Below are 18,531 nucleotides of genomic sequence, written 5' to 3'. Positions count from 1 at the left end.
TTCTTGCTAACCTGCTCCGCTGCTGGCTTCGCTCCTCCTACCGGTTTAGCTGAGCATTTAGTTGTCTTTGGACTCCGTATTGTCGATTTTCTGTGTGGCTTGGTTGCGTTTGTTGCTGTTAAAAATAGTTGTTCTTAGATTTGGTTGTGCACAGAGGTAAGGTTGTTCCACCTACACCTCCATCTTGGCGGAAGTCTGTTTGTGTCTTTAAATGACCAGTTAGGCCCACATTATGTGTGTGTCAGTTCATTTTTCCCTTCTGTGGAGGTAATACGTTTAACTGTTGATTCTACTGTGGGAAGGGCCTACCATAGGAAGCATTAACTGCTTTAAAAATACTCATATTCTCAAATAGGATATTTCATTGATCACATTTGAATTTCAAATATAGTAAGACTGGTTATCTAAGACCAGAGAACTAAAGAGTTAGCCCCCCGTGAAGGAGGCAGTCGGAAAGGAATATGGGAGGCAAGGGGAGGGAGGCAGGGCCCAGAGAGGGAGGGGAATGTGAGTGGGAAGCAGTTAGTGAAACCGGGGATAGAAAATCTGAGTGAATGAATTGTGCAGGAAGGGGGCCCATGAGAACACCACATGGGCAGTAGTGTTAGGGTCCCACTTGGTGTGAGCCGTTAGCTCAGCCCAAGTGGAATAACTAATCTTACTAAACAGTGGGTAACCTTATAAAGCAAGAGGAGTCTTTTGGAGAAGATGGCTTGGAAAACTGAGTGAAAAAGGAGAGAGACTACATTGGCAAAAATTTAAAGTAATGAAACAGTACAGAATGACCGAGGCCTCAAGCAATGGCAGCTTCGTGAAGTAGATACAATAGCTTGGGAAATGACTACATTTCCAAGATGCGTCATAACTTCCTTGTGATTATAGCCAGTCTTACATGTGTTTACCTATAATATTTTCTCATTCTAAGTGATGTTTATAGTGTCGCGTTCTAATTAATGCTTGATTTGTAGTTATGCTGAAGGGAGAAGCCTTAGGAGACCTTTGCTTACCCTAGACCCCAGGCGCCATAGGAGAACTATAAGGCTGTCTGGGAAAAGCAAACAGCCGGATAGTCATTAGGACTGGGGCTAGCACCCCTGCTGATAGAACCAATTTTCACATTTAGCCTTTGTACTCTGCGTCTGCCCTGTAGATAGAACTAATTACCGAATTCTGCTTCTGTATCCGGCTTTGCAGGTAGACAGGAAGACCCCCTAGGCTATATAAACCCCCAAGAATCCTTTGTTCGGGGCTCAGAATTTGGAGACTGACTTCTCTGGGCCCATGCACATTAATAAACCTCGTACTCCAGAATCCCTCAGTGTCTGGTCGCTTCATTTTCCTATAACAATGCAAGGTCTTGAACTTCCTTCCAAATCATTATCAAGAGACTGAATTGTTAGGTTGTAGGTTGAAATAGACTATAGTATATACATGTAGGTTTAGTAGTTATTTGCAGTTTATGATGATCTTGTAGAAATCCCTCCCTAACTCGAGGTGTGTCTGATTAGGTCCAAGAGACCATAGCATAATCATCAATACTGGTACTGCCCCCACTTTATAAATGAGTTTTAAAAGGATTGGTAACTCGCTCATGGTTCACAGCTTGTAAGGTGGCAGACCCAGTCCCCCAAGTCAGGCAGGGTGACTTTGAGCTTGAGCTGTAACACTACACTCTATTGCCCTGTGCTTTGATGAAGATCTAGTTTGTTATAGGACAGCGGAAGTACACCATATGATATTATAATGATGGATATACATCAGTATATATTTGTCCAAACCCATGACATACGCAAGGAACCCTTAGGTGAGTCATGGTATGGTCTTTGGGTGATCATGATACACCCATGTAGGTTCATCCATGGTTTAAAAAAAGAAAAGTACATTCTTGTGAGTAACACTGACAAATGGGGGAGCCTATACATGTGGGAGTAGAAGCACATGGGAAATCTCTGCTGCCTTTTCAATTTTATTGTAAACCTAAAACTACTCTAAAAAATAGTGTTTTAAAAGAAAAAAAATTAACACCAGACCCACACCTGGAAACGTAATCACTGTTTATTCAATATTCCCAGATTGTGTCTAATTGCATTGATCAATAAAGCCCAGTCAAAGATTTAAAAAGAAAAAAAAAAAGCTGCTTTCCCCAAATAAAAGGTGTGTGTGCTAGCAGAGGGACAGCAGGGCTCCATGTTCCTCTGCGCCCGGGCCCCACTCATTAGCCGAAAAGCCTACCATTAGGGGCATGAAGCTGTAGTAAACAATGCCAGGGGAAGAGGCATCTGTTCCTTCTGAGATCCAAGTTGGACGCTCCCACTGTTTCCTGTGAAGGAGGATGGGTGCCAGCGCGCCTACCTGCCCCCAGGTGTTCATACAGATTATTCTTTTGCTAATGGATATTGACAGTTCCTTTGCTTGGGCCTGATCCCCTGTTTTACATGTTCTCCTCACCTCGCTTTGGCCTTTTTCTAGTTCCTGGCTTCTCTAGCTTTTAGCTGATCCCAGAAATCTTTTATTTTGCCTAAAGTAACGATGATAATGCTTCAGGTGAATTGTGCCTTTCATGTTTAATTAATTACTAGGCTTCTCCCAAGCCTTAAGGCTTATCATTAAAGACAACATTAGACCAATTCAGCCGAAAGCTTTGCTCACATGCTGAATTGTTCCAGCATGCTCCATGGGCAGGATGGCTCAGAAAAATGGTCACCCAAAAGGTCGGTCTGCAGAGGGCTCGGGCCGGGTTAGCAGGTTGGTAAAGCAGTGCCTTTAAGAGGATGTTGTGTGTTCCTTTTCTAGCTGGCCTGCTGCTGTGGGTCTGCTGGCTGCTCCCTCTGCTGTGGCTGCTGCCCCAAGATCCGACAGTCCCGGAGTACCCGCTTCATGTATGCTCTCTACTTCATTCTCATCGTCGTCCTCTGCTGTGTCATGATGTCACCAACCGTGGCTAGCAAGATGAAAGAGCACGTAAGTCTGCCCACTTCAACTCTCCTCATTTCTGGTGGCTGAGGAGGGTGTGTGGGAAACATCCATTTCGGTGGTTAGACGTACCCACCCCGATGTGGCTTTGGCTACACTCACTCTCTCTGAACCTCCGGGGAAGCCTCTTCAGTGCTTTCCTGCCAAGCAGGCGAGCCATTCAGCGTCCTGGTCGCTAGTAGTATGTGGAAGCAATCGATGCTTTTGGCAGAGAGGGCTGTGTGTTTTGTCTTAGCCTTGTTTATACCCATCTCTGATTAGATGTATAGGTTTTTCTTGGGGACTTTTGTACCTTTCCCTTGTTGTAAGGATGGTTGCCAATATTTCAGGAAGCAGCTGTTATAAATGTAATTTGTCGTATATGATAAAGCCTATGATAATTCCATAGATAATCAGGGCGATTTTTACTTTTCTAGATATGTTACTTGTAGGGTGACCTGTAGGGTGGGTGTCTCCAGAGGTGAGGATGGATTTCCAGCCATTTCTCGGGAACTGTCTATAGAGGTGGGCCTGGTATGTGATGCTGGTGGAGACACATAGAGAACCTTCTGGAATTGCCCCCTAGTAGGCCTCTTAATCAAAAGGTTACAGGGGGTGGGGACGTGTTAGTATTTTTGAGGGAATCCAATAAATAATACCATCTGTCCCCTCACAGGCTCTAAACAAATTGACAAAAAGGCTACGGTGTCAGCAGGTACACACCAAACATCACCTCTGTCCCTCACACAGCTCATACGAGACAGTGTGGCTTGTATCTGCAAGAAAGTGGGTTTCCTACTACTGATCCCTGAAATGAGTCAGACTTACCCACCCAGAGAGTGCACCTGGGGCGGGGCAGGCTTCATCGGCAGCGGCAGAGTTTGCCGGGAAGAGGAGCAGCCTGCTTGCTTCTTGGCAGCTCCCTTGTGAGGGGAAGGGAGAGAGGAGAGGTGAGCTTCCCCGTTTGCCCTGCTGGACTAAGCGCTCTGTGCTCTTGGAACCCTTCCCCGAAGGGAGATGGCATTCCCAGAAGCAGCCCCCAGGAAGTGTTTGTTCTCCCCAACCTTATTCTGAAACTACATACCATTCTAAATACAATCGAGTGTGTCAGAACAACCCTTTTCCTAAATGCACTTGACATATTCTTGTCCATTAGGTAAAGTAGGCCCTCTGAAGCTTTCTGTTGAAAAATGCAGGAATTTGGGTGCTAAAGTGAGTCATCTGACTGTGGACCGATGGCGACTGGGAAGCCACTGTAGATTCTTGAGTCAGGAGGCTGCCATCAGAGGGACACTGGGGGGCAGTGAGCTCAGCAGTGCGTGTGTGCAGAGCAGCTTGGGGTTAGAGCAGGAGGCCAAAGGGAGGGACAGAGAAGGGGTTCTTACAAACGGGAACCTCACAGAGGCGCTTTAGAAATGTTGCTTTGCTTATCCTCTGAATGTACTTATTTTAAAATGGTTTGGCTAAGCTTTCTGCATAGAGAATGAGGTCCCTGTGGGCGAAATCAATCCTTGTCCATCTTTAGGGCCTCACAGGAGGGCCAGCCAGCTGGTCACAAAGTCAGCTTGTTTTGTGGCCTATAGAATAGAGTCTGATCTCATCCTCAGGCTGTGCTGGAGGGTGGGTGTCGAAAGGTCCCCTTAGTGGGAGGCACACTGGGCTCTGCTGCAGTCCTCGCCCCCTCGTTGTTGGCCTGTGGAAATGTTTGGGGTTGTGATGGGAAGAGGAGAGAGCGTGTGTTTGTAACAGGCAGGACGGGAGTGTGCAGCTGACTCCCACCCAGCATCCCTGTGCAGTGGCCGGGGCTCTGTCCGGAGCCACATGGGCCTTTGCTATGTGGGTTAAGAACCCAATGGAAGCAGCCCTTTCACTTATTTTCAGTTTTTGCCTTGGTTTCAGGATGCACCCTGTGTTTAAATTTGAAGGAGAGGCAACTGCAGGGAGCGGCTGGGCCAAAGTTCGCCCTGCTTCTTTCCACTAGGTACACTCCTCTTTCCCACGAGAGCTTTGGCTCGGAGAAAGCTCTACTATGCTGCTTGAATAGGGCGTGACTTCTGTCTTCTGGAGCATTTTCCCACCTCAAAATGTGTAGGAGCCATTTGACTGCAAGTCATTTATGCCTGTAATCAACTCATTCAAGTGGGTATAGTCTTGAGATATTTGATACCTAGAGAGTAAAAATTCATTTTAGATGTAAAATGCTAAAAAAAAAAAAAAAAAAAAGAAAAAAAATGGATGAGAGATTTAGGCCTCCTGACCTGTACCATTAAATCAAGATAAAACTTCTAGGTTTGGAGGCAGCTGATGCTTTGAGTTTCGGGCACCCTGGGAAGCTATAGGGACATTTGAGGAGGGAGGAGAAAGGACTTCTTGTTTGGTGTGGAAGAGGGGCCTCTAAAACCAAGCCTGCTTTGGAAAAGAGAGGACAGGTGACCTATGTGGCCCTCAGGTCTCTTTGCTGCAAGCTCAGTGTGCTAGGCCGGGGTGGGAAGAGCCTCATATGTTCCTAACATGAAGAACTTGGGTCCATTTTCATCGTCCATGTTCCACTCAGTTCCTGGGCTGCTCTGATTCATCGAGATGGGTAGTAGGTGGTGTCTGAGATGGCCGAATCTTCACACTTTAATTTTTTCAGAACCAAAATACATCTTCCACAATGTGGAAGATTGTTTTTTGTGTATTGTGTGTTTGTTCTAAATTTAAATTTTGAAGAACAATTCCTCATATTAGGAAAAGAGTCCACTAAGATGTTTATTTGGATAACCATCTCCTTGTTCCCTCATTTGTTTTAGAAAGCATTATGTTTTGTTGCTAAGCTTACTTTATCTCTTTAGGAAATGTCTCATTTGACCATGTTTTCTGGCTGAGCCTGAGTCAGTTTTCCTTTGAGCGAGTAGTAATGTGGAAACTGCCCTCCTGTGATGGTTATTCTCTCCCGGGATGAAAGAGCTTTCTGGTTCCTTTTAGCCAGGGTGCTAATGTTGTAGGGTGGAGTAGGCTTCAAAGGAACACTGGACAAGACCTGACGGGATCAGACTGACTCATGGCTGCAGTTTTCTCTGTGTCATGAAAGCAGCTCCTGAATTCCATTCTCTCCCTAGACTTGATGAAAGTGGTCTGATGTTTAGAGTCCTGGCCCCCGGCCCCACCCCTTAGCCATTGCCACACTGGAACTCTCCTAGTCTAGGAGCTATAAATTGGACCACAGGCTTTTGTCTGGGCAATTAAAAATAAATAAGTAAAGATAGATAAATAACTAAATTTGGCTGCCTTTAGAAAGGCTGGCATGCTCTAGTTCACCGGAGACCCCATTCCTGGATGCTTACTCCTTTCCCCTTATTCCTTCAACCCTTCCCCAGCGCATTTGGATTCGCAACTCCCAACATAGTTTAAATCCTTTGAGTCCACAAGTTTCTGAAAGGGCTTTCAATGTCAGAATAGGCGGAGGGCTCTCTTGCCTCACTCATTCTGGTGGGAAGTGTGGAAGCCGCCAAGTGTGCTGGGGCAGTGTGCACAACTCAACATGCAGAGCCCAGGCTGAGACCTCAGCAGCCCTTCCCCCTGTAACTAGTCTGCCCCTTTGCATTCTGGAATCTGGCATTTTTATCCACGTAGCTATTTAGGAATTGTCCTGATCGCTGTGGTCCACTAAGCTCTCTGTACCACTCAGTCTCAGGACTCATGTAGGGTGGAGGTGGGACCTTTACATCAGGCTAATCCTTCCCCAGGTTAAACCCATCACCTACCCCTCTTTCCCTTTAAAATCTTAAGTACATATTCTAATCTACATTTATCAGAAGTACAAAATTTTCCAGGAAGTGGAAAAAGAGTTAAAGTAGAGCTGCTGATTGAATTTTAGGTTCTTTGAACAAAGGTAGCAGATGGGCTTAAAGGATTTTTCTCTAGTTATTCAGAAAATCCTGTCTGTCACAGCATGTTCCCTAGAGGTGATATATCAACTTTCTTTTGGTCTCTCTTTCTCCATCATCTTCACTGTTTGTTCATTGTCTTCATCAGAAGGAGGAAGGAGGAGATGCCGTGATGGGAAATTCATGTATATTAGCAGTATGCATGTAAGATTATGTGGAAGTAAATGAAAGTGAAACAGTCAAAAGATTATTTGTAGCTAGTCTAATTCCAAGGTCATGTCCACATCTTGGTGCCCATCGCTCAGAAGGACACGGTCATCTCCTCTGTACCTGAGCCTTAGACACCCACCCCCTTTCTCATGTTTTCTGCAGGGCGGCTCCTGGTGTCTGGCTCCGACTGTTCTACACGTCCCTATGTCTGCATCAGAGCAAGTATTGTTGGGGGGAAGGCCTTCACTGTGCTACTCAAGGAGGGTAAAAAAAAAATGGAACAGCGTTACCACAGGATCTAGCTGAGAGATAAGAAGTGGGAAATAAGGATGCAGCTCACATTTATGCTAAGTGTACTGCCCTGTGAAAGGATAGCGACTATCACACAGTGTTAAGCAAAGAAAATAATGATCTTTTAGAGCATAATTTGAATAGAACATTAGAATTTTTTTTAAGTGGGAGAATTCTTAAGTCATAATCTGAACCAAACGTTTTATTTGACAAGTAAGGGGAAGCGGCTTGGCCAAGTGCCACTACTGGGTGGTGGTGGCAGTGGCACTAGAACCAGGACTGATGGCTGCCTGGCAGGTGCTTTTTCTGCCTCTGTGACTAGGTTTGGTTGTGCAGACATTTACAGAAGTAACAGGAAAAGGCTTAGCAAGCTTATCCTGCCAGCTGATTGCTACTCTTTCACCTGGAGTTGGTGCTGTGGAGAAGTATTTCTTCTGGAAACAGCACCGCCTGGTGCCTTTGGCAGCTTTCTTAGCTTATCTTTCCCACCTGCCTCCTTGTAGGCCAGAGCTGGGCCCAAGCCCAGCTTGGGGGGTCTGGTAAAAAATAGGGGCAACGACAAATCTGGAGTTTATTTATTCGGTGGCTTTGCATGTAAAGTAGGACCTGCTTTCAAGTTGTGTTTGGTATAACCACCTTTTTACTTTAAAAGTGAAACATATTCCACTTTGACCCAAAACCCTGTGTAGTTTGTCCCGGCAGGTATTTAGGCTGAAGCTGGCAAGCTGGGCTGTTGTTTTGATTTTGGTGTTTACAAGTTGAATGTTAAGAGAACTATCCAGCATTAGGTGTTGCTATAAAGTGTTGAAGTATTAGAGTAGAGCTCTCCAGTCTTAGCTGGTGTTCTGTGTTCTTGTGTTACAGCAGGTGTCGAATTAGCAAATATATATATATATATATATATATTGCTAAGTCAGTTCTTTGATTCTGGAGCATTGTTTTAAATTCATCTGAGAGAGTGCTTTTCAAAAGTTCTCTCTCTGAACAGCAGCTGAGTTCATTGCACTGTTATGCCTTACATGTGCCAGGTTTATCAGTGAGTACGTTTCTGAGGTTAAAGATGGGTTCGGGCCATCAAACTTCAAGGCCTTTGCAGAACTCAGAGGGAAAGTTCTCACTGTGGCCTAATCAGTTTCCCTGTGGGGAGGTTCCGCCCCTTAAATCCTCCTGGGTTTCCAAACAGCTTTATCTTTGGTGAAGAACACCACGTGGGAGGAAACAGAGTTCCGCAACCCTCTCTCCGTGGCTTCTCTCCTTGCTGGGCCCCACCCTCCACACAGTGAATGCTGGGAGACAGTGGTGGGAAATAGTTCGTACTACAGGCAGGGATTTGAACTAGATGGATATCCTGCCGAGAGTCTTTTTTTGAGTCTGAACCAAAGACAAAGAGGTTTGATCCTTGTCCAGCAATAATGAGCTTTCCAGGAGCCAGAAAACAAGAAACAATAGTTATTGTCCTTGGTCTGCAGGATCCATTACCCAGAAGCTTTTGGGGGTGGGGGTGGAGCACCAGACACTAACAGGACCTCTGATTCAGGACAGGCCTGGCTGGGGGGTGGGGGGTGGGGGGGGGGAGAAAGATAAGAAGATAAGATGTGAGAATGTAAGTTTTCCTAACCCTTTTTTTTCTGTCATCATCAAAAGCATCTGTTCAGCAACTGTCCGCAGACGGGGCCTGGGAGTGCTCTGCAGATAAACAGGACAGGCGGGGAGCTTACCATTAGAAATGAATGGTTCTGTCTTTACAGACACGGGGCCAGAGGGAACGGCCAAGCGGCACGACACAGAATGAACTCAGGGATGGCAGCCTCAGAAGGCTTGGTAGCAGGAAACATAAATATTGTGAATAGTTGAATCTTGATTCTTTACACAGAGTTTAAAGTAGGTGATAGTGTTACATGGGTATACTGTAATCTGAGTTCATGTTTTAAAAAATCTTCTAAGTCACGTAATTCATTCCTCCCTCCTTCCTTTTTTTCCTTGGCCGGTGCCAAGCACCCTGTGAGGTGCTAGAAATGGAACTGATAGCAAATTATAAAAATTACTCGAATTTAACTTTCAGTTAAAGATGTTAAATTGGCTCTCTAAAGAGTCGTAGCTCCACTGTGAAGAGGGAAGCCACCTTTGCCACTCCCAAAATGTGCCTTTCAGGATATTGATTTCAAGCTGTTTGATTGCTGGGAAATAAAAGACTCAGGAAAAAAACCTTTCACCTCCCCCGCTTTACAGCCTAGAAGGAGTTCAGATGGAGGGTCTCTTCCGAGAGGGCCAGAGGTCAGCAAACATTTGTTGAACAAAGATTTGCTTTCCCATCTCCATGGGTATGCCTTTCCTGCCCTTTGAAGTCTCTTCACCACCTTGCTGTCTTCTCAGCTTGGAAATGGCATATAAACCTCAGCTACCTCTGTGGGTCACTATTCTTATGGCCCCAGAAAAGATATTCATAGAATAGACTCTGTACACTTTCTTGTTAATCTGCCTCTTGATTTGATTATTAGCCCAGCTAGAACAACTTAACACATGAGAGGAAAAATACCTTTGCCCCCACAGCTGGCTGTCACGATTTCTGTTTAAAGATTATGAAAGAATACAGCCATGTCCAGGAACCTAGAGATGTGCCTGTGAAGCAGGTTTCGGGCAATATATTGCTTGACATAAGGAAAGGATGTGGCCTTTTAAACCCAAGAGGGATAGATCTGTTTTTCGGCTCCAAAGGTAACGTAACTGACTTACAATCTCAAGATGGGTTGCAGAACTCTGGTTTGTTTGGAAATGGGAAGACCTCTTGACCGCCCCCTGTGATGAAGACCCCAAACAGGATGACAGGATGACGCCAGGGGAGAAATAAATCAGATTAGGAAAACCATGAAAATTTACATCATAACTGACCAATCAGCACAGCCAGGGCCCCGAATCCCTTACTGGTGACTTTTACCTGTAAAAGACTTCCTGTTTGCAAATTATCGGGGAGTTTGGGTCTCTGAGCATCAGCTGCCAGTTCCCCTTTCGTTGGTACCTTTGAAATACACACCGTCTTTCCTTTCACTACAACCTGCTGTCCGCTTATTTGGCTGCGTCAGTGCCAGGCCAGCGGATCCCGCTTCTGGGTGGACCAGGGGGAATGTGCTGTGAGCAGCACACAGTCTTTGTTCTTAGAACACTGGACCTCAGGTAGGGGCAGATGAGAACAGTGTGGCCAGTGTAGGGTGGGGCAGAAGTAGATTACAGTGTGTGTGGAAAATGATCCAGTAATTAGTAAATAACAGTACCAGAATAAACTCTGTTTTACTTACAACTGTAAAACTATTTTTGCCCCACCCTGTATGTACAGAAAAAGCCCCCCAACATGAGACTGGGTGTGTACGCAGGTGTGTTTGAAAACGGAAAACACGAGAACTTTATTAGCAACCATAGGAGACGGTGGTGTCAGCTCTAGTGACCGTTGGGTCATACTAGACCTCAAGAAGACCTTCTCCCCTTCCTGGTCTGGAGACTGGGGGCTGCGGTGAGGGAGGAGGTCTGCGGAAGGGAATTGAAGTGTGTTACAGGCTGAACTTAATCACAAGGGTGTTGGTTATTTTGGGGGTGTGGTTTTTAAATTTCAGCGAGGCTATTTCTACGGTCTTAAAATAAGTCTAAAATTATCTTTTGACATGCCGGCTTTCATCACTATGGGTTTTATTTTTGGTTCCACGGGCTGTTTGCATAATAACAGATGTGGGGATTTTTTTTCTGTTAGAGCCATTGAGGACTCTGACCCACAGGAAAACACGTTGGCACTCACAGGCATGTCTACTCCCCCACTCCCTCCACTGCTCCTCCAAAAGAACTTACCGGGCAGGCAGGTGAATTAAAATACCTAATTTGCTGCACTCGCAGTGACAAGGGAGATGTACAGTTGGATTTGTTGAAAGCATAAGTTCCATTTGGGGAAAACAGTCCTGTGGAGAAGGGAAGGAGTCTGAGACAGGCGAGAAGGCAGGACAAACGCTGGGACCCTCTACTGGGACCCTCTAAAGTCGTCCACATGAGTTGCTGTGCTCTCTGCTGGTCCTTTGGCCTTTGATCTGCAGAGTAAGTTATCACCAGATGTCATTTGCCTTTGAGATGCTAATTTATGCTTCAGCAGCTCTGCACAAGTTCTGGGCTTTTCTTCCTGGTGGTCCAGGGGTGGGCGAACTGGTCCTGTGAGGAGCCAGCTAAGAAAACATTTTCGGCTTTGAGGGCCATGTGGTCTCTAGCAACTGCTCAACTCTGCCATTGTAGCACATAAACAGCCCAAACAATATGCCAACAAATGAGCGTGGCTGTGTTCCAATAAAACTTTATTTACATAAGCAGAAGCTAGCTGGATGTGACCCACAGGCTGTCACTTGCTGACTCCCGTGTTAGAACTTCGTGGCTCTGTGCATGTCATGCCGTTAAATTCTCCTCTTCTCTCTGAAGGGGAAGCTTCAGTGGCCTAGACTTTGTGCCGAAAACGCCAGAGTATTTGCTTCCATTGCAGATCACTGGCCCATGTGAACCGCATACTGGGTTGACTAAGGAAGAATAAATTGAGCATATGTTTAACATTATATATGCCTTGTTCTGTGTAGCCCTTTGAGATCATTCTCAAGTAAAGATGATGACTGTTCAATTTATGTAGCCAAACCAAGCATGTTGGTGATTGGGAAGAAGTAGGAATGGAGAAAATAAATGGAGAAAATAAATGCGTGTGTACCCTAGTTTTCTTGCTGCTGGCAGTCCCCACATTCAGGTTCAATAATGGTAAAATGGGAAAGACGCTGGGCCGGAAACCTAAATGTCTGAGATGTCCTGGTCCTCAGCGTTAGGAGTGGGGAACAAGTAAGTAAGGGCCCGCAGAACGTGAGACTGTAGGTGTGGTGGAGTCCAGTCTTGGGGGGATGTTAGATTCTCGTGTCCCACCTCAGGTAAAAAATCACAAATAAGCAAGATTAACCATGCAAATGCTTGAAATATCCATGAAGTGGAGCACATAGTTTTGTGGATATGGTATTTCACCAGAAAGTTAGCTCCTTATTAGCATGGATTTTTCCTAACCTGTTTTATTCACCTGGAACAGTTCCTGTACATGGTAGGTTTGGTGAATGAGTGAGCAAAGTTCAGAGTGAGCAATGTTTAGAAAGTTCAAGGACGAGTTAGAATATCAGGAAGGAAAGAGGCAGACTGAGAAAGACTCTCAATATGGAAAGTCATTTTCAAGTAAGGGTTATTAAATATACGTGCTGATCTAGTTTTTCTGGTTTTCATGACATCACTCATGCTGTGCTGCAGTATATGTTTACATGTATCGTGCAATGTGTAGTGTGGAATGAGTACACATGCAAACTAATCTCACTGGGTTTTAAAAAATTATTTATAGAAGATAGTCATGCACACAGTTGAATTTGCATATGACACATCTCCACGGCTGCCAGGTTTAGACGTTCAGGAAGAAAGCTGATTTGGGGCTCACTGTCTTCTGCCTGATTAAGCGGTCCAAATCGACAGCTTTGCCTGTGTAGACTTTTAGTCGTCTTGTTACAGAAACCACAACATCCCTGTGTTTAAGGGTGTCCTTCAGTCCGTCTTCTTCCTTTTAGGGCAGGACAGAGTCCTCTGTTAGACCCTATGTTCTGGGGGAAGGGGGAGGGGGTAGAAAAACTGTATTTTCCGGCTAAAACAAAGCCCATACCTCCATAGGCCACATCAAATCAGCAGGCAGGATGTATCCATTGCATGGCCCCTAACCCCCCCCCCCCACTGCTGTTGCCTCATTGAAAAGTTCCACAAGTTTTCACTGCTTGATCATTAAGTGGTGCATGCTTCTCGTGTTTGCATATTCTGCCCTGGATGTTGCCTGATTGTCTAAACAGATTGACATTAGCTGATCCCTGCTCCCCTTCTGTGGAAGAGCCCTTGGAACTGTCATAATGAGTCAGTCCCCTGTGAGTCGTCTTCAGAATGAAAGCCTGTTTAGAGTTTGATAAGAATTGCTTTCTGATTGTCTGATCGTATTTGCGGCTGTTGGGTCCTGATGAAATGCACGTGGTGGAGAAGCTGCGGGTGTGCATCAAGATTGTGAGGACTGTTCGGGGTGGGGCATTGCATTCCTGACTTCAGAGGTGGCAGGGTCAAACGAAACCAGCCTGAGGAATTTTTGTTCCTCTTGTGGCTTTTAATAACGACACAATGTGGACTTTTCTCTTAAAAATGTTTAGAAACCCAAACAAAAGAGAAGCAATTACTGGTTGTTTCCCACAAAGGGTGTCAAAGATAGTAACTGACTGAGAAGTGAGCCTTGGTTGCCTAGAGGCTGTCCATGGAGTGTGGGAACTGATTTTAGCAATCGCATTTCTCAGCTTCTGTCCATTGGTGGGTAACAGGCAGGCGTCGCTGTTGTGACCTGCAGAGAAAAATGAATTGTTTAGAAAGTCTGAGGACAAGTTAGATTATCAGGAAGGAGAGAGGCAGGCTGAGAAAGACTCTCAGTATGGAAAGTCATTTTTCAAGTAAGGGTTATTAAATAGTACATGCTGATCTAGTTCTTCTGGTTTTCATGACATCACTCATGCTGAGCTGCCCAAAGCTTTCTTTGCATCTTAGTTTCATTTCCTGCCCTAGAAATTTGATGTAATGGAATATAAAATCATTAGCTTTCTTAATATGCCATGTTCTCATCTCTCCCAAATAATCCTTTGATATTACAAAAACATGACTCTCATCCTCCTCTCCTCCATTTCCATAAGACTCATTCTCAAAGTCTATACTTGATTTCTAAGTCCACAGCTCTGGGCTCCTGGCCAACTAGATCTGCAGGTCTTTCTGTAGGTCTGTATATTTATTGTTTCTGAGTATTTATTTGCCTCAGATGGAAGTTATTTGGGGGCATAACTAGCATTTCTCCTATGTAGACACAATTATGTAGATTTTTCTCCTAGATCCCATCTTTTTTAATTTAATACTTGTGTTGATGTTTTGAACATCTCTTCCATGATTTGGGAGTTCAGATATTTTCTTTTGGGTGGTGACTAGGTCTTCCAAAGACAAGTAAGTGTATACTATATCTTTCCAGTGATTCCCTTGGTGAGGTGAGCAGAGCATCTCTGCGTCCTGAGATGCCCATTTCCCACCATGTTTAAATCAGAACGCATCAGCCAGTCAGTGGTTCATGTCCTAGGCAGACTCCCTTCCCCAAAAGTTCTTTTTATAAAAAAGATAATACCTCAGAATTAAGGAAGTTTACTTAATGGATATTATGGATTAGGAACGATGCCAAGTACTTTACAAGGATGTTAATTTAATTTTCAGAACAACTTCATGAGGTGGAAGGCTGTATTAAAATTTTTTTTAATACAGTTGATGTTCAATATTATTTTATATTAGTTTCAGATGTACAGGGTGGCAGTATTATTTCATTGTACGAGAAGGGACATTGAGGCTCAGGGAGGGTGCGTAATTTGCCCACTTTAGTGGTGGAGTTAGGGTTGGGAGTGAGCTGTTTGTTCTTCCTGATAATTTGTGACTTTCAGTTCGATGGCCTGGGGGATGGCAGGAAATCTCTGGCCCTAGGTCTGCACAGAACCAATACTTGTGGTGTCCCTGGATGCCCAGAGCCAGGTTTTAGAGGCAACACCCTTAGCAGGCCAGTCCCCTTCACCCCACAGTGTATAATCTGTGTGTGTTACATGTTTTCTTTTTCCAAAACTGGGATGGAGTTTGGAACAACAAATATTTAATCAGAGCAAATTCCCTTTGCTAAATCCTGCCAGCTTGTTCAACTCGAGGTTCTTTGCCTAAAAATACTCACTGTTTACTGAAAGCCATTGATAAATGACTAAGTCACCCGCAGAGCATAAAGCAGACCTTAGTATTGGGGCAGGGGGGTGTTTGCCTACTTTTATTTTGGGTGAAATATGCCATGCCACATACTCACCCTTTGATGAGTGTCAGGGCCTCTGGGAGCCTGGGAGTCAACAGCGGGGGACGTTTGTAGGGGATGATTGCTAGGAGCTCAGGCCTAGCTGGCATTATTAGCATTCTTCTTCAAGTGGGTTTTAGAAGGAGGAGGAGAGTGGGCTTGGGCAGGGGGCAGAGAAGAGCCTGAAGGTGAAATCTGGGCTGGGTTGGGGCCTATGTGTGAGAAATGAGCTTTGCTGATGCGTAGAAGAAAGAAGGGAGGGAAGAAAAGGTATGAATGAATAGTATAGAGCAATTAATCTCCTATAAATAAAACAGCCTGTTAAAGTCAGGTGGAGTGAATGTGGCTGTCACAGATTGAAAGCAGTATTACTTCCTTGTTACTGGCACTACTCACGGCTGTAGCTTTTTTTGTTGTTGTTAGAGGCTCTGAAACTTTCACTCTGAGTGGGTTCCAGCATGCTTCAATATCTGAAAAATTTTAACTCCTTCAGGAAGCACCGGCTGACTTCTCTTAGTACCTGCCTGGGGTCACTTCCTGTTATCCGTGTGTTTAGTCCTAATTGCTGTTCTGAAGCAGTTTCCGGACCAGCCATCCTCACTGGGAAGATCCAGGATGCCCTGAACTCTGTTAGTTAAACACAAACTGCTGGTCTCTTCTTCCAGTTCCGCTCTTTGCCTTCCGCCAGCCCTCTTCCCCCACCCTGACAAACAGCAAAAAATTAAAGCAGACGAGAACCCTCCCCCAATCCTTGACTTCATTCTTGTTGTTTATAAGGTCCAGCCAACTATGACTTCTACCTACAGAATTTTTATTATCCACTGGTTTACCTTCTTCACGCATCACCTGGGCAGTGAACCAGTTGCCCTCTAACTTACCCCGGCCTCAGACCTGTCCCCTTTGCAGTGTCCTCCACTTTGCAGCCAAAGACATTTTGGTGTAAAAAACCCAAAACATGAAAAAAATGAAAATAAAGAAGAAAAGAAAAAGAAAACAAACAAAGCTATTCCAGCTTAAATAGTTGTTCCCCTTTGCCCACAAGACAGGGCCTGGGTTCTTAGCACAACAGACACGTGACCCCTGCTCTTCTGAGCATCGTCTCTGGTGAAGGAATGCACTTTCAGTGTAGCTGTGTCCCCTGCAGTACTTAGTCAGAGTGTGCTCCAAATACTGTCTGCAACATGCTTATTCTAAGAAAATTAGTCATTGTTTGTCTGGAATTTAAATTTAACTAGACGTTCTGTATGTTATCTGGCAACCCTACATGTGTGTTAATTTGTTTGGTAGCCTGTTCAAAAGTACAGTTGTGTCTTTATGCATTTACATCTTGCCATGATCTAAAAAAAAACCAAAACTGCCAGTTGCAGAATGTGCTGACTACAAAAACATTTGACATTTCTTTGTGAACTCTTTCGTGTCTGTTTATGAAACAGTTATGTTAATAGGGCCTTGGTGACAATGCATTTTTGCCCGAGGCAGTAATTTTGAAAAAACATGTTTTGTTTAGAAAAACCATGTTTGAGATTCAGGTGTAGTAGTAATGACTGCAGACCTTTTCTGAGGAGAAGGAATCCACATTCAGGAAGATGAACGCCAATTAAGTTTAGTCTTCCTTTTGTTTAGGGAAATCTTAATAGTCTCAGTTATTATTGTTACTTTAATATCTGTCCTGGAGAAGAAACTAAATTATCATGCTTCGTTTTTATCTCCATTGTGTCATTTCCCCCCTTTGTGTTATCTTTTCTTTATCTTGTGAATTACAGCTATAATGTGATTTTCCACTTTTCTTCTGCTCTGAAGAATGTGCAGCTTTGATGTAGATAAGCAAGTTTTTAAATCACTAAATCCTTATTTTCTGTGTTCTTAGAAATGTACTGCCTGTTCTCATTGTGTAACATTTTGATTATGCAGATAATATAGGTGTTACATTGAAACCTTCTAATTGGACTAGAATAACCCATTGTCAACATTTATCAGAAGATTAAGATACGTGAATAAAGAGCTCTAGTGGATCAAGAAAAAAATTAATAGCCAATTCACAAAGAAAAACATAGATAGCCATAAATTTAAGAAAAGAAGTGAACCTTACTAGTAATGAGGAAGAAGGACATTGAAACAAAATAGTGTTTTTTATCGTTAAATTGGGTGGTCAGGTTGGGACCATGAGCAGTCTCAGAAATTCTGGTGAGATAAATTGGGGCAGCCTTTGACAGTGTGATTTGATTTCATCTCTTGAAATTTTAAAATGTAGATACTACCTGACTCGGTGGTTCCATTTCTGGGTCCAGAGTCTGTTCCACATAAGTAATGGCACTGGTACAGTGAGGCGTGCACAACAGCAGTATTGCATCAGTGTTTGTAAGAGCAAAAACTAGGTGCATGGAACAAAACACCTCCCTCAGAACGTCAGTGTGGGAGTGCTTATCAATTCTAATCTAGTCCGTTCTAAAATATATAGTGGTTAAAAAAAGCAGGGTGGGATTTTATGTGTTAATAGGGAAGGATATCTAATTTATTGTTAATCGGAGAAAAATATTACAGAACAATACTTATACTCTTTTACATAATAAAGCTGTGTGTGTGTAATGTATATGTGTGTTGTATGTAAGTATGGGGCTGTGTATACATATACACACATTGATACATGTAAACTAATAAAAATATTCGCCAAACTATTAACTCTTCTGAAGAGAGGTCAGTAGAGGTTTTGGGGTAGAGGTGAAGGAAGTCTCTCACTTTTTATTCTGTACATTTGTGCATTTCAAGAAGAAAAATATACCCATAAATAGCAAGTGTAATTAAAGAAAATTCTGATACTGGATTTCAGAATTCATCTGGGGCAAGTGTAGGCTGAGTGGTACATTCTGAGCACCGTAACTGTACGAAAGAGTCGGAGGAAATTGGGAAACAGCCTTTGGAAGAGGGCCTCCCTTCTCGGTGCCTGTTCTCTGTGTGTGTGGTGCATTTCCGCGCGGGGCCGTGACCTGCAGGCTGAAGGAGTACTGCCCACGGCCCCTCTTCGCCCAGTTGTGACGTGACTTGTTTTCGCTTTTTCCTCAGATTCCTTTTTACGAAGACATTTGTAAAGGCATTAAAGCTGGCGACACGTGCGAGAAGCTGGTGGGGTACTCTGCGGTGTACAGAGTCTGTTTCGGAATGGCCTGTTTCTTCTTCATCTTCTGCCTCCTGACCCTCAATGTCAGCAACAGCAAAAGCTGCAGAGCCTACATTCACAATGGGTGAGTCCTCAGGCTTCCCTTCCCCGGTGTTCAGAACAGCCGTCCA

At 44.2% G+C, this 18,531-nt stretch overlaps 1 protein-coding gene across 2 annotated transcripts in view; it reads left to right on the top strand.

Moving 5' to 3' along the window:
- Positions 1 to 18,531, top strand: part of SERINC5 (serine incorporator 5) — a 91,729-nt gene that overhangs the window by 43,531 nt on the left and 29,667 nt on the right. For both annotated transcript variants that reach the window (XM_037159288.2, XM_037159289.2), the window contains exons 2-3: positions 2,794 to 2,961; positions 18,307 to 18,485. In XM_037159288.2, the coding sequence (XP_037015183.1) occupies positions 2,794 to 2,961; positions 18,307 to 18,485 (347 nt within the window). The remainder of the gene's footprint in view (positions 1 to 2,793; positions 2,962 to 18,306; positions 18,486 to 18,531) is intronic.

Source organism: Artibeus jamaicensis, unplaced genomic scaffold (assembly GCF_021234435.1).
Source record: "Artibeus jamaicensis isolate MK-2021 breed Jamaican fruit bat unplaced genomic scaffold, CSHL_Jam_final contig_373, whole genome shotgun sequence".
Lineage (NCBI taxonomy): Eukaryota > Metazoa > Chordata > Mammalia > Chiroptera > Phyllostomidae > Artibeus > Artibeus jamaicensis.
The sequence above is the reverse complement of the archived record's forward strand: the minus strand, read 5'-3'. Positions and strand labels throughout refer to the sequence as shown.